The sequence below is a fragment of the Medicago sativa genome, chromosome 4 (genome assembly GCF_051527215.1).
Source record: "Medicago sativa cultivar Bolivia chromosome 4, Bolivia_mono, whole genome shotgun sequence".
Taxonomy (NCBI): Eukaryota; Viridiplantae; Streptophyta; class Magnoliopsida; order Fabales; family Fabaceae; genus Medicago; species Medicago sativa.
The window spans coordinates 77,326,630-77,343,453 of NC_140752.1; the positions used below are offsets into that span (position 1 = coordinate 77,326,630).

At 33.2% G+C, this 16,824-nt stretch overlaps 2 protein-coding genes and 1 pseudogene across 4 annotated transcripts; all 3 read left to right on the forward strand.

Moving 5' to 3' along the window:
- The first annotated feature begins 415 nt into the window (after window positions 1-415).
- LOH2 (LAG1 homolog 2) lies at window positions 416-7,581 on the forward strand. Of its 2 annotated transcripts, none has more exons than XM_085703765.1 (6): window positions 416-1,002; window positions 2,042-2,250; window positions 3,134-3,289; window positions 4,872-5,057; window positions 5,152-5,330; window positions 6,997-7,581. In XM_085703765.1, exons 1-6 carry the CDS (start codon window positions 871-873, stop codon window positions 7,011-7,013), a joined length of 879 nt encoding a protein of 292 aa, XP_085559891.1. In that variant the 5' UTR covers window positions 416-870; the 3' UTR covers window positions 7,014-7,581. The 2 variants fall into 2 exon arrangements, with proteins under 2 accessions (XP_085559891.1, XP_085559892.1); XM_085703766.1 differs by having other exon boundaries at window positions 525-1,002; window positions 5,152-5,356; window positions 6,997-7,246.
- A 3,830-nt stretch (window positions 7,582-11,411) lies between these two features.
- LOC146932123 (ethylene-responsive transcription factor ERF109 pseudogene) lies at window positions 11,412-12,492 on the forward strand (annotated as a pseudogene). Its single transcript, XR_015006931.1, has one exon. The product of XR_015006931.1 is annotated as an ethylene-responsive transcription factor ERF109 pseudogene (transcript).
- A 3,054-nt stretch (window positions 12,493-15,546) lies between these two features.
- Window positions 15,547-16,492, forward strand: LOC146932124 (ethylene-responsive transcription factor ERF109-like). Its single transcript, XM_085703769.1, has one exon. The coding sequence runs from the start codon at window positions 15,625-15,627 to the stop codon at window positions 16,243-16,245; it is 621 nt and encodes a 206-aa protein (XP_085559895.1). The 5' UTR covers window positions 15,547-15,624; the 3' UTR covers window positions 16,246-16,492.
- Window positions 16,493-16,824: the final 332 nt, after the last annotated feature.

Here is a 16,824-nt window from a genome sequence, read left to right on the forward strand (position 1 = left end):
TAAAAACTGAAGGACATGACAAAACAACTCATGTTGTACGGTGTTTAATTTGTAAAACTGTTTCAGAGACAGGACAAACTGAAGGCAAAATACATACAAAAACTGAAATGCTTTTCCCTTACCAAACCACATCACAGTTTTTCGTCCCACATACAAATTGTCTAAAATAACAAAATAACATTTTGTCCATAAAAAATTATTCATGTGTTATTCTACACTACATTGTATTGTTATGTCTTCTACTGTTCTGTCTAATATTTACTGTTTTGCATATCTAACGCACCCTTACACTCTAAATATTTAGAAGTGGGAATCAAGTATTCGAATTTGCGCATTATTATATCAAATGTTTTACAACTACCATCTTGACTATAATTATTAGATACACTTTTCTTTAAGGAAACTCAAAATAGTTGTTGATTATCGTGGAAAAAAAAAAGTACTAGTTGAGAAGCATGAAATTGCAACGTGTAGGGGGTAATAAAAGAGATAGGCCCACCCCCGCCCAAAAATGAAAAAAATACAAAGCGCAGAAGGTGGTGTGAGGATCAAATGAAAATCGAAATCGAAATTAAGCAGTAACAAACAAAACCTTTACCAAATTTCGTGTTTTAATTGTAACCTCTCTCTTTCCCTCACACTTTCCCTCCCATCGTCTCTTTTTGTTTTCTTCCTCACATATATTTTGCTTCCAAAACTCTAAAACCACACGCACGCACGCTTCTCCCAAATTAGGTATAAACCACCACCAGATCTGGTTATCATCGCATTCCACCGCCGCACCGGAGATTCATTCTATTGCATTCCGTGGCATGATCTTAGCGCCGCCGTTATTGATTCTGAAATATTTATAGCTCGCTCGCTCGCTCAATGTCTGCCATGGATTTAATCTGGAGAGGGAGCGACAATGTGCTTCCAGACGCTTCTCATTTCTCCGTAGCGATCTACTTCGCTTTTGGTAGTTTGGCCGCTAGGTTCATTCTTGATAGATTCGTCTTTCGCGTACGAATTTCCTTCATTTCATTCCAATATTAATTATTATTATTATTTGCTAATTCTTCTCTCATTGTCACCAATTTATTTAATTGCGTTTATTTAATTAGGAAAATATTCTAATTCTGCTTATTCATGTTCAGTTAAATTTATGGAAAAATGTTTTTCCTTTTCTCTCAATTCTTAGCTTTATGGCTTTGTCTTAGCTAGCCACCCTGCAATTTCAATTGGCACTATTAGTTCTAATCTTACCAATGTGGAGCAATGCTAAACAAAACGAAAAGCAAAATTATTGGTAAAGGATTTTAGAAGAATGTTATTATTGTTATTATCATCATCACAGAAATAAATTAAGCCTAGTAGAGACGATGATGATGTTGCGTTGAATGTGTGGTAAGACTAGACCTGATAGGATTAGAAATGACAACATTAGAGAGAGAGCGTTGGGGTAACCTATAGTAGAAAAGATGGTGGAAACTAGGCTTAGGTGGTTTAGGCATGTCGAGAGAAAAACTGTGGATTTTGCAGTAAAGAGAGTGGATCAGATGGAGGGTAGTCAGATCACTAGAGACAGGGGAAGGCTTATAAAAACCATACGAGAAACTATTAAGAATGATCTAGAGATTAATGAGTTGGATAGAAATACGGTTCTATTTGATAAAACATTATGACGTTGTTGTTATCAAAATATGTGGAAAAAGGTGTATTAAACCATAAATACACATTTTAGCAAATGAAGAGAACGGTCTACCCTTGTCAATATAGTCACTAGACTTTTGTGAAATGTCATTTTAACTCCTTTCATTTGTTGTACTGTGAAGACCTCATAATGACTTTTCACCTTTTTGGCAATGCACATCGGCATAAGCCTGGTAGTGTTTACAATTATTCTTTGTTTCATGAAGTGTGCAAGGATCCTTTAGTGACCTGTGTAAAAAGAAGTTTTTGAACCAACTGTGATCAATCTTATACTGTTGAATTAATTTAATCAGAAAGAATGTTAATTCCTTTTTTTAAGCAGATTCCTTAAATATTTTGTTGTTTACAGAGGTTGGCTATCAGGATGTTGACAAAGGGTAAAGCTCCTTCGCGGATTAATAAGGAAATGCAAGTAAAGATTGCAAAATGCACGGAGTCAATGTGGAAGCTAACATACTATGCTACAGTTGAAGCTTTTATTCTTAAATTTATCTACCATGAACCCTGGACTACTAATAGGAAAATGTTCACTGAAGACTGGCCAAATCATGAGTTGAAGTAAGAAATTGATGTAGTGCAATGATCTAATTCAGTCTTGTTAATATGTCTTTCCCATATAATGAGTGACTTGCATCTATCTTGTTGACTTGATTTGTTTGTGTTAACGTTTCTTTGGAGGGCCTCCCTATTGACCAGTGTTGTCAAATATCGGCCATGGCAGGATATTGGTGGGGTTTTTTTGGCTTTCCTCCCTGGCCAATTTTGTGAAGGATGGCGGTGCCATGGCGCCATAATCGCCATATGTCATGTCAGGCTGGTATGTCGGAATTTTGGCTCTCCCCCTTGGTCCGCCATCGACTGCTCTTCCAGTCACCCTTACTTTAATCATTGGTGTTGTTGACATTTTAACATTTCACATGCATTTTAGACTTAAAATGAATTTATAACTACGAAAATGGGTTCACATGCTGCAACTATTATGGAAGAGAGATTACTGGAAACCGGAAATTAATCTTTTCCCTTTCTGGGTTCAGAACATCAAGTGATCCAAATTAAGTTTTTGCTGTTGCTGGAAAAATGAGTATATAGAAAAACAAATTTCAAGGGTTTTCAAAGCAATAGACAGATATGCTCTTCCATTCATAAATTGACAATGCAAATAATTTATTTAGTATGCTCCTCCATTCATAAATTGACAATGCAAATAATTTATTTAGTATGTAGTTTTTGATGAATTCAATTTCTTGCTTTTTCTGACTTTATGTCATTGGTTGCTTTAGTATTTGGTTGTATCGAGAGTCGAGTCTACTCTCATGGGGAGAACTTATAATTGTGCTCAGGAAGAAAATTACAATATTATTGTACTGTGTCTGATATTTTTCATATATAATAGTTGCCTTATCAAAATTTATATTGTATTCTGTTTTATTTCTTTTCCCAGGAGTCCCTTTGTGATTTACTACATGTGCCAATGTGGGTTCTACATTTATAGCATTGCTGCTATTCTCTTGTGGGAGACTCGAAGGAAAGATTTTGCAGTGATGTTTACTCACCATGTAATAACTGTTGTACTGATTGGGATTTCATATCTAACAAGGTAATATACTTGTATTATTTTTCAATTGAAGAATATACCATATCAATTATAGATAAACCTTAAATTTGGAACTTAGTTTTTGTTGTCCTTTAGCATTAGCATGAAAAATTTCGCATCGCGATCCATATTTTATGCTCATTATTATTGATGTTATTTATTGCTGTTCACTTTTTATATCTGTTATCAAAATTTGGAGATTGATGTTCTGCAATTTTGTCTCATAAGTAATATTCATAATTGTAGGTACTGTGCTTGAGACTGATAAATTAAAGTCTGGGTTTGGAAAAAATTTCTGGATGGTCCTTTAAAATTCTAGTTTCCTGAAAATTCATTATAATCTAAAGAGTGGTATTTATGATTGATGCATCAAGAGTGTTCATTGTCAGCACTTAGTTTGCTATATTGGATTTGACTATCTAACTGTTCACATGCAAGTCCTTTACAAATTGTCCTTTTTGTGCAATGTTTTTATGCCAGTGGGTTATGTAGTTAATTGTGGCCGTAGCATCAACAATTGCGGTGTTGTTTGGCATAGGCAGGGCACTACGGTTTCTGGCATTTCGTTTTAGGGTTACAGCTATAGCACCCAAGTTGCGGGAGAAATGTGGAAAATTGTGGCTATTTCAGCCACAATATTCAAGACAAAATGAAAACAAAAAAATACTCCCACTTTTTGTGGCTATTTTCTTGCCATTTTCTTCAAGACAAATTGTGGCTATTTTCTTGCCATTTTCTTCTTTTTTTGGACATTTTATCTTTTTGCATCCTTAAGACAAACTCTGATTGGAAAACAAATCTTAGTAATCCCACTTTTTTCCCTCTTCTGCGCAAGAAGAAAACACAGCAGCACCACTCTTGTCTTTGCGATAGAACCTATTCCTTCCCTCTGCATATTTGCTATTTTGCTATATATTTGGTTTGAAAATTAGTAACAATGAATTTTGATCGTTAGTTATGAATGTGTGTTAATTTTGTTTACTCTTTTTATTTTTTGAGCTCTTATGTGTATGGTATAAATTGGTTGTATTGTTTCCTTAAGCTTTGGAGTAACGACCATACCCATCACCCTCTTCACCAAAATAGTGTTTTGGGGAGTCACCTTAACGATCCGCCATCTGCCCCTGATTCATAGGCCAGTGGCATGTATTGCATTCGTAACCTGATCTTACGATTCGGATTCTGATTGATGTAATAAAACTATGGAAAATGCTAACTAGTTCCCCTGGGGCACTAGTTAAGGAAGCAAATATGGTAAAACTTCTTGAAAGATGTGTAGTCAAACTCTTGATAGTATAAAAAGTGCTCATTTTAATGCAAAAAATTATGTTTTTTGTTTCCTTAACTAGTACCCCGGGGGCACTAGTTAGCATGACCCTAAAACTATTCATTGTCATTTCATAGGCCAGTGCTGAAGGCATAGATTACATTTGTAACCTGATCTTGTAGTGTTTTTTGTTTCTGCTCACTTCTTTTGCCAGGTTTGCTATATTGAGATAAGTGATTTTAGATTGCAAAAATGACATTAACATAAAGACAGATTATGAAGAGGTAACTTACACTGTTACACATGCTGCATTTACAGTTTTTTCAGGCTTGGCGCCATAACCCTAGCCCTTCATGATGTAAGTGATGTATTCATGGAAGCTGCCAAGATATTCAAGTATTCTGGAAGAGAATTTGGTGCTAGTGTGTGTTTTGCATTCTTTGCAGTTTCATGGCTCATACTACGGCTAATTTTCTTTCCCCTTTGGATTATTAAAACTACAAGGTTTGTCTATTTATTTTGTTGATTTCATTGGACTTTGTTTGGGGAGGCAACCTACTAATCATATTTTTTCACCACTGGGTTTCCCACTTTCCAGCCTTGACCTTCAGAAGTGCTTAAACCTATCAGAGAGGCTTCCCATGTTGCTTTACTATGTGTTTAATACATTGCTTATAATGCTGCTCATCTTCCATGTATATTGGTGGATGCTCATATATGCGATGATCAATAGACAGCTGAAAAATAGGGGAAAAGTTGGCGAGGATATTAGATCAGGTAAGAAAATTTCCTCACTACATATTGCGCATATAAATATTCTTTTTAACGATTCTTTAGTATTCAACGATTCTTTTGTTCAGTAACCAGTCCATTGTTGGGATAGTTACCACTGAGTAGTGATAACCCTTTCCTCTAGTAACATCATAAATGAATTGTCTTTAAAATTTTACAAACATGAGCTTGCATGGAGAACAAAATTTGAAGTGTTAGTTTTGTGTAAATTGTTTGCAATTCCAGTATCTTTCGGGATGGAAGAAGCCTGTCCACCCATTTCAGACCCCAGAAGGGGTAGAGTTAAGTTGCTAAAGATGCCTACTTTGAGTGTTCTGTTACTCCCAGTTTGTGATATGCTTACAATTACACGCTGTTGTCAATTGTGGATAGAGGAAAATTACAGTTTGTTCAAATTCCGCTACAGATCAGTGCTATAACGTCTATTTCACAATATTTTGTACCAATTGGCTTATCGTGGAACAATAGCGATTTGTTCAAATTCCACTATGCAATAGCACCACAATTTAACAACACAGCTCTACTCTCAGTCATTTTGGATTAGTGAAATCATGATACTTAAATCCTTTATTGCGAATTTGTTTTCATTATTGCTATCACAACTGTTTCTAGTTTTTTTCTTGGCAAAATTACACCAGTAGTCCCTTAAATTTCAGGTAACATTTTGGTCCTTTAACTTTTTTTTTCCCATTTCAATCCTTTATCTTTGTAAATGTTAACGCTATTATCCTTTTTTGACAAAAATCCAGCACATTCATAACAAAAACCAATGTTTAACAAGAAACTCATATCTTCGTAAACCCCCCCCCCCCCGTTTCAGCATTTGCATCTCAGATTTGTGCTCTCTATCATCATTTCATGCTGAAAATGAATCCCAATTTTAACTTCTTATTCAACCTACACCAATTAACCTCTTCCACAACAACCTCACCACCATCCTCTTGATGTCACTTTGCCTTACTGCCACATTTCATTTATGAGAGAGTGATCTGGATTACAAATCTGGAGCTTATTGTTGCTTTTGGGTTTTGAATCGCTGGTTTTGGGTTTTGTAAGAGAGAGAAATAGAGAGAGATCTGGATTACAACACTTATTCACATGAAATGGAAATGGTTTTGTGCGCTTGATATAAGCATTTACCCTCCAACACTTGTTCATCTCATTTGTTTCTTTGTGGCATATATGGTAAACACTCGTTTGGCCATTTGGACATGATACGAATTACAACTTGTAAGATTAGTGAAAATCAATCGACAATTAGTAAGTTTATGTGAAATTTGTAACTTATAAGATTATGTGAATTTTTATGAATGTTTGGTTTTTGGTTTTTGTTGATGAAGATATGGGTTTATTGATGAAGAACTTATTTTTGTGATGAATTTGCTGGGTTTTTGATTTTTTTATGTGAAAAAGGATAATAGTGTTAACATTTAAAAAGATAAAGGATTGAAATGGGAAAATAAAAAGATAAATGACCAAAATGTTACCTGAAATTAAGTTAAGGGACTATTAGTGTAATTTTGCCTTCTTTTTTTTTACGCAACTATATCTAGTTATTGCACTTCCACATATACAGATCATTACTTGTTATTGTCATGAATAACTTTGTACTTAATTTTAACTGAAGGGAGCACCATTTTCTTGTTTGCAGATTCAGATGATGATTGAACAGATGAAGGATTTTCTTGAGTTTTCTCCGTTCTTGCTCGTCAGCGGTGGCTTTGCAGATACTGCTTTGGAGTTGTCTCTAGAGTTCTAGAAGTTCAGTTGGTTAGTACAACCAATTGATGAAGGCTGAATTTTCGTTAGTTTCAAAATTTTAGTTGATCACCTAGTAGAGTTGAAGTAGGATAACCGTCGAGCGTAAGTCATATTTTTGCTGTATAAATCATAGGAATTCCTGTATAATTTTTTCCCTCCCTACCAAACCCCTTTTAGTAGCCCAAGGGTTCAGTGAAAAGTAGGGTGGATAAACAAAGTGAAGAATTCTTACAGTGAGCTACTTAGCATGATGTTTGATGTAGTGTAAAGTGTTGCTCTTGTGGATGTCATTTCATGTAAAATTGTGGCGACGTGGTTTTACTGGAAATTTCAATTTGAATGACTTTAGCCTTGTCCAAAAAACATCATTGAGAATGGAATCGAACTGCACCATACATAACTTGTGTTTGGAAATATCAATTACCACGGCACGGTGACTTCCAGACAAAAGCTACATACAATTGCTTTTAGTTCACTGTTGGTTTACTTCATTCCAATAATCAAACCACTATCATGGTCTAATTACCGAACTTAGTATTTTAATTGTAATAATAAAGTAGTTCTTGAGCTCAACTGAATCAGTTCAATGCTGCGAACGCACTCTCCAGCTCTCTCTGACATCAACATAATCTTTTCCACAAGTCTTCCTCACTCTGAACCCCAAGTCCCAGATTAAAGCTGTGTGAACCCTATAATCAACAGAACTAGCCAAATTTCCTTACTATGAACTTGCAAAACGTATAAAGCCCTAAATCCTGAATTCCGCTTTCTCTGTGTTGCGTGCTTTGATCATCGTCAATACTATTGCTAATCAATCTTCTTTTTTGTATGAGGCAACTCTATGTACCAAATCTGCCAAACTTGGTTTTATTTTAAGAAAATTCTAATATTGGATTTATAAATTTTTTAAAAATAAATATTGGATTTATAATTTATAACTTGTAACCTTGGTTTTTGTTCTAGTTTACATTTTTCTATAAAAAATTTGCTGCAAGTAACGGGTCAATGGACTTTTTGATACACATTTTTAGGAGATTTTCTTTTAACACCCTTCGCATTTCTTGAGCTCCCTCCAAATTCTCATCTTGCCATGTTCCGATTAAACAACCAAATCTTTTTTGCGCAATTTTGGATTATATAATTGAATCATGTCAAAACTCAGAAAACGCATTATAATTGATACGAAAGTCTATATATGTTGGCCATCACACTGTCCCTGCAAAATCTGTAAAACAATTTTGGAAATGATAAGTAAGAAAGAAAAAAAGAAGGAAAGAAGAGGAGAATCGCAATGAAAATGTAGAAGAACGCAATACTATTTATAGCCATAACATCATCTTAGATTGTAAATACAGTCAAATGAAATGTTATAATGACCCAATTAACCAAAAATAATTAAACGCTATAGTCTACACTCTGGAATGTTTCATATTTTAGAATCCAAAATCATGTCAGGTTGGTTCAAATGATATAATCTGAAACGGCCACAGAATATGTTAAAACTTGTGCTTTAGAGGGTTCGACACGTTTCAGAATATATAAACTGAAACATTTTCAGAACACAAAAAATTGAAAAATTTGTCATTAAATCAAATTCTACAACAACATACATTAAACATAACAATTTCAACAACATAATTCAACAACAAAATTAAACTATGTAAACAACATACTTAAACAAAAACAAGATCATGGACCAACCAAACTAAATCCTTCATCGAGTCTATCCATGCAAGCCGTAATTTTTTTTTGAAGAAATAATTTCTTTGTATGTCCTGGGCCGAATCAAACTATTCCTAATATCATGAAAAGATATGATCAAGTAAACTTCTAAATCGATCAGTCCCTAAACTATACTGATCAAATATAAAAAATATGGTTCTCACGTCGTCATTTTGGAGGTTTATATGAATGAATCGACGTGTTCATCTAAATTGGTCGGTCCTTTTGAACCGTATTGACCAAATATTAAAATAAAATATAAAAAAGAGGGAATTGGGATGAATATGTGTAAGTTAGTTGTGGATTTTCTCATTTAGAATTATCGTTCTCTATACTAGCGGAAACCGTTCATCCACTTTCTTATTGCAATGAAAGTTGTTCCTTTATTTTTGATAAGATATCGTTCATATTTTTTAGCATATTCATGATTGCTGCTATTTACATACGAAGATTAAACAAATGCATATTTATAGCAATTGAATCATATATTTAAATAAAATAGTTTGAGGTTAATTTAGGTATATTGAAAATAGACTACATCAAAAAAAATTATGTATCACATTTATTAGTAGTATAGAATAGATAATAGATTAACCATGATTGAGCTCACATGGTTAACGAGCTCCACCAAATGACGAATAGTTCGAGAGAATCCGAGTTTGATTTCTGGATGAAACAATTATTTGTTGTGCTTTACTTACCTTCCAACTGCATTTTGGATTACTATGACTCATTTTATCTAAGAATCAGAGTGTTAAATACACAAAAAACATACAATAGATTACACAATCTACTCTTGCAAAAATAGATCACACAATTTAGTGTAATAGAAAACATTAAATTTCGACCGAAAAAACATTAAATAGATAAATAACTTATAATTATTCAAGAGCGTTTGGATTAGATGATACAGAATCTCTTCCAATTCAACCAAATGTCATGGGTTTGCATCCGGTCGACATGCAACAATGTTAACCTTTTTGAGATAGAGTTTTGCCCCCATTGCGGTCCTACATGACTTTGTGTACATAGAATACCCACTTCACACCAAAATATTTTTTTTTGACAAAAACAAAATGATATTCATTCATTCAAATCGATAGAATACATCAGAATCAAGATCGCTAAAAACGTAAAGGATGAATCTGTGAACAAATTCACAGCACCCAAGTTAATAGCATACAACGGAAAAATGCCTACAAATAATATGATAAAATCTAAATCACCAGAATACTCTTGCTTCTGGATCTGCAACGTTGACATCCAAATCATTGATTGAATCTGTGATTGACTGAAGGTGATCTTTCAATATGAACCAACGAACACCGCAACAAGAAGCCAAATCAAACAACGCCGCACAAGACGACGAACAATACAAGGTCACACTCAGACGACAAAATCACAAAAAAAAAACACAAGAAAACGCTTGATATTTGTGAAAATAACTTATTCACACCAAAATACTTATAGTTAAAACTACACATATAAAGAAAAATAGTATGATACGTGTGTGTTAGCACAATAAAAGAGTAGACAGAGAGATTTATAGGTTCTCTTATACACGCTAGCATCTAATAAATGTGAATCACATGATTTAGTTTAAATTAAGTGCGGAAAGGAGTATATCTTGAATTAACATATTATAAATACGAAATTTTCACTGTTGTTAACAATGACTAATCTTTGTTGAAAAGCCTATGGATGCGTTATATTTGAAAAACGTCAAAGTATGTAACTTTGGTTAAATTAAGTTTGGAGAATAATAAATTTTTTTATTCATGATATAAGTACAAAATTTTCAACAATAACGAAGACTTTACCAAAGAACTTGTAGAACATACAAAATATATTATCTTCTTTCAACTGAATTTTCTCCGCATTGAAAGTTATGAATCGAACTTCTTATCATTTATTTATGTAAGGTATCCAAATTTCTTACTCCCTCCGTCCCGCAATAGATGACCCATTTGAAAATGTGTAATTTTGACCTAACATACATTGACCATATTTTTATACTAATGTACAAAGATAAATAATATCATATAAGATGCCGTTAGATTTGTCTCGATGAGTATTTTCAAATATATTATTCAAGATATTTAAGCTCAAAATTATGCATTGACATGCGTAATAAGGTCAACTGTGTCAAATACTATGGGACGGGGAGGGAGTACTAATTAATAAATCTTTCGTTGTTGTGAATATATAGGAATAATATGGAGAAAGTTTGACTAAATTATAAATTCCTTAGCACCAAAACAGAAGTGTCGAAGTCTTCTAGATGATGTGGCCGTACAATGGAATAAGTCAAAATAAAAAGAGAAATGTCAAAACACAGTCTTTACACTGAAGAGTGAACTCTCCATTCTCTTTCGTCTCCTTTTTGTAGCTTTCACTCCTGAATCATCATCTGCTCTGCTCTCTTTTATAAGTGACGTTTCTATATTGAGGTCCCCACCACGACACGTGATTAATTAATCCAAGTTTATACCCTTTCAAAAACCAAAAGCCAACCGTGTGGGAACAGTGTACACACCTGGCTCTTACTGGCCACGTCATTCCCATACCGTATATATTCAACTTCAAACATCTTCAAAACCTTAAACGCTCTAAACTTCAACACCACGACAACAACAACAACCTGCGACTGCAAGCTATAGCTAATTTTCAAATATGAACAACTCCTCTTCCTCCTTCTCATCTACCACTCTCACCTCCGATCAAGAACAATCCGTCATTGTAACCGCCCTAACCAACGTAGTCTCCGGCTCCACCTCAACTGCAAACTCATTACCCGAAGTTTATCTCCCGGATTCCACCATCGGAAGCAGCAGCATAGAACGGATGGTTCCACCAACAAACATGGAAACCTGCGGTGAATGCAACATAGCAGGATGTTTAGGATGCAATTTCTTCTCTGAAGAGAACAGGAAAAAACAAAAGAGAGCTAAAAAGAAGTATAGAGGAGTGAGGCAGAGACCATGGGGGAAATGGGCTGCTGAGATTCGTGACCCAAGACGCGCGGTCCGTGTTTGGCTCGGAACCTTTACCACGGCGGAGGAAGCTGCCAGAGCTTACGACAATGCCGCCATCGAGTTCCGTGGGCCGAGGGCCAAGCTCAATTTTCCACTTGTTGATGAATCCCTTAAGAATGTTGAGGAACCACCAGAAGTGGTTGTTCCTTCTCAGCATGTAAAGGAGGAGAATATGAATCAAGAGATGCAAATTGAAACAACGACGGGGTTTGGGAATAATAAGGATTGTGATTTTTTGGAAATCGAGGACGCTGATTTTCAACAATTTATGTGGTTTATGGAATTTTCTGGAGATTCTTCTGGTTCTAGGACAGGGAATACTTTTAATTAGTTCATGAATTCAACAACAAAGGAACAGTGATTTTTTTTTTAGCATGTTTAACTAGTGGTAGACTGAGATTAAGTGTATTGATTAGCTTTCCTATGCAATGTGCATAATCTCTCTTCTACGAGATTTTTTCGACGGAGGGAGTTGTTTTGCCATCTGCAAGTGCAAATAGTGATTTCAATGTTTAATTTTGGAGAAGAATCTGCTTTGTAGAAATGTTGTCCTCCCAAGTGTTGCTTTGTTTCCATTATAAATACTCTCCATCATATTAGAACAACAAAATTAATACAATTATTATTAATTGTTTTAATCTTTTATATATTTTACAAATATAATTTTGTAAGAAATTGTGATGCATTAAATACATTCACAAATATTAAAAAGATAAATACTAAATGACTTTAAATTTAATACATTAAATATAAGGCTAAATATATTTTTGGTACCTATAAATATGTCAACTTTTCGTTTTAGCCCCTTCAAAAAAAAATTTCAATTTTTAATCCCTAAAAAATTTCTCATCTTCACTTTTGGTCTCTCTTTTAAAGTAAACTCATATGTAGAATTCATATTTTTGAATAAAATTTTGCAGAAAAATTCATAATATTATAAGAATCTCTCCAAAAAAAAATTAGAATTTTTTTTAAAAAAAAAGAATTTAATATGAATTTTTATATTTTTGACGATTAAAAATTCTAATTTTTTTGGGAATTCTTTTTACATTATTCTACACATTTCTGCACAATTTCATTAAAAAAAATACAAAAATTAACTTTAAAATAGGGACCAAAAATGGTTATTGAAAATTTTATATGGACTAAAAGTTGAAGAAAATTTTTAAAGGGACTAAAATGAAAAATTGGTATATTTATAGGGACTAAAAACACATTTAACCCTTAAATGTATATTTAGTTTCAATTACTGCATTTATTTTAATACGGATATGAATGTGAAGTTCTCCCTTGTTCTACATGGTTCTACATTTTAGAGAAAGAGAGAGAAACTATGGGTTTGAGTGAGGAATTACTTTAAAGGGAATTCATTTAACGATAATTAAAAAAGAGAGAAGTGGCATTTTTTTGTCAAAAATAGGATGCTGACACACACTTTCTAAAATAAAGGTTTGGTGTATCATTTAACAAAAAAAGTTATATTAAGGTGGCATATTAGCACGTCTTGAGCTGTAAATAATCGTTGTTATTGTTATTGTTAATTTCATTTCAACTTGTTTGAAAAGAAAAAAAAAAGTGGGTTTATATTAGCATTACCAAATATATACGTGTATGTGTGTGTTTGTGTCATTGTGTGTATGGGTTATAGCTAAAAATAGTCTCTATAATTTAGACAAGAGCTAAAAATAGCCACTGTAAAAACAAAAACACTTATTCCAACCTTGTAATTTTAGATTCTTCATAATTAGTCTTCAACGGTCTCTATTATAAGAGAAAGTTCACTCTTTAGATTCATTTAATAAATGACGTATTTAATCTATATTAAGGACTAAATACATTATTTATTGAATGCACTTAAAAATGAACTTTCTCTTATAATAAACTATTCTCAAATTTATTCTTTTCAAATAATTCCCTTATTTGAGCACTTATACCCTTATTTTAATCCACCCATAAATCCTTTTTTATACAATATCTCTTTCCAATAAATTTAATGGTCATCTTTTTTAACATAACAAACAATTACTTTCGTGAAGGAAAAAAAAAAATTACTGATACAATCTCCCTCTCCAATAAGTTCAAGTTTTTTGGGAAACATTGTGCCTCTCAAATAAAATTAACGGGTCATCTCTCCCTCTCTCTTTCATGACAAACAATTGTAATTTACAAATTTCAAAGCAAAATAAAATCTACTCCAACTTGCATTAATTGAAATTTAACTCAGTTTTTCACTTAAGCAAAATTTAACCTCCCTCAGTCTTCTTTAATCAAAATTTATGCTTTAACTATGGTTTCAATCAATACTAGATTCACATTATGTAACATAGATTTGAATGGTGAAATTACTCCTTTATCAAATTGATCTTATCATAAAATCACTATTATAAGGAATCAAATTTAGTTCTGATAGAAGTTTAAATTTGCATATAACACAAGATAAACTTTGTTTCGAATAATAAAAAGGATTTTAAGTTTTATTGAAAATAAGTATGATTAATTAAAAAATAGTATAATGAACAAATTGGACTCTTTTTTGAAAGAAAAAAAAAGTCCAATTTGAATAAAATATTTTCAAATGACATTTACAAGCAACAGAAAGAATATTCACTTTTACATTATTTTTAAGGTTAAATATGTTTTTGGTTCCTATAAATATATCCATTTTTCATTTATATTCCCTCTAAAAAAATTCTTCGACTTTTAGTCCCCAAAGATTTTCCATCTTCACTTTTGGTCTTTCATTTTAAGTAAACTCATAAGTAAAATTCATATTTTTGAATAAAATATTGCAAAAAAAGTTTATGATATTATAAGAATCTCTCCAAAAAAATAGAATTTTTTAACAAAACATGAATTAATTTATATTTTTGTGGTTAAAAATTCATATTTAATTCATGTTTTTTTTAAAAAAAATATGGAAAGATTTTTACAAGATTCTACACATTTTGACACAATTTCATTAAAAAATAAATATGAGTTGACTTAAAAATAGGGATTGAAAGTCGTGATTGAAAATTTTAAATGGACTAAAAATCAAAAGAAAATTTTAGAGGGATTAAAACGAAAAATTTGTATATTTATAGAGATCAAAAACGTATTTAACCCTTATTTTTAAATGATTCACAACCTCTAGAAATGTTACATCATTGATCATTCTCACATTAATCTTCTACTACTGCTTCTTCATCTTTTTCATTGTCTTGAAGACACACAACCTTCCTATATACTTTGTTATCCCTTCTCTTGCATGAATCGTTCACAAGCATGACTAAATTTTTTATATAAATTCCTGAACACCAAAACAGAAATGTCAAAGTCTAGAGGATACAGTCATACAATGAAATGGTCAACTGAAAATAACAACAAATGTGAACACACCGTCTTTACACTGTCAAGTGAACTCTCCTTTCACTTTCTTCCTCTAGTGTGGTACACCTGAATCCTCAAATTGTTCTCTATTGTGGGAACCAACCAACCCCACCATAAGACAGAACATGTCCCACATCCAAATCCTGTCTTGCATTTTCACAAGGAAAAAAAAAAACGTGATTAATTTAATAAATCCAACTTACTATTATCCATTCAAAGACGAAAAGTGGACCGTGTGGGAACGGTGTACACAGACAGCTGGCTCTTACCTGCCACGTCACCCCCAAACCGTATATAAACCAACTCAAATCTCTGACTTTTCCTTCAACTTCAAAATCTTCTAAACCTTAAAAACTCCAACACAACAACAACCTGCGACTCAGTTCCCATACATGAATTACGCCTTCTCCACCACCACCCTCACCTCCGATCAAGAACTCTCAGTCATCGTCGCTGCCTTAACCAACGTAGTCTCCGGTTCTACCTCCACCGTGGGAAGCAGCGGCTTAGAGCAAATAGTTCAACCGGCAGTGAACATGGAAACCTGTCGTGAATGCAACATAGCAGGATGTTTAGGATGCAATTTCTTCCCTGAAGAGAAAAAACCAAAACAAAGAAGAGCTAAGAATAATAAGTACAGAGGAGTGAGGCAGAGACCATGGGGAAAATGGGCTGCTGAGATTCGTGATCCGAGACGTGCAGTCCGTGTTTGGCTTGGAACCTTTACCACGGCGGAGGAGGCAGCTAGAGCTTACGACAATGCCGCTATCGAGTTCCGCGGGCCCAGAGCCAAGCTTAATTTTCCACTTGTCGATGAATCCCTTAAGCGTACTGTTGAGGAACCAGAAGAAGTGGTTGTTCATGTAAAGGATGAGAATATGAATGAAGAAATGCAAATTGGGAATAATTGGGAATGTGATTTTTGGGATAGTATTGGGGAAGAAGCTGATTTTCAACAACTTATGAGGTTTATGGATTCTTCTGATTCTAGAACAGGAAACACTTTTAATTAGTTCCTGAATTCAACAACAACTGAACAGTTATTACTTTTAGAATTAGTTTAAGCGTATTCATTCATTAGTTTTGCTGTGCAATGTGCAATCCTTTTATTTTTATTTTTTAAATGTTTGATTTTGTAGAGGAATCTGCTCTTTTATTGGCGAAGAAAATGACACTTTCAGACGCAACAATGTTATTATCATTGATAGATTTATAGCATAAATTTTACAAGAGGCTATATAAAAAGAATGGTTTTGTTAATGAGTATCCGAGACACTCTTTACCGTTTCTAAAATAAGAAATTATTTTATAATAAAAAGGTTAAATATTTCGATTTTCAATGCATTGAATACGCATATTTTCATAAAAAGTCACCAATTAAAAAGTTTTTAAGAGTGACGAGGGTACTCGTTGACATTTCCCTAAAAAATAACAACTATTTAAGAAAGTTAGGTTCTAACGTTTTAAGAAATCAAATTTATTTATAATTGATTTTGTGTGTGTTTGGTTGTGCAGTGGAGATTATTGATTTTGACAGACTTGATTTTGATAAAATTGATTTTGGTTAAAAGTGAGTTGAATGTAAATTGATT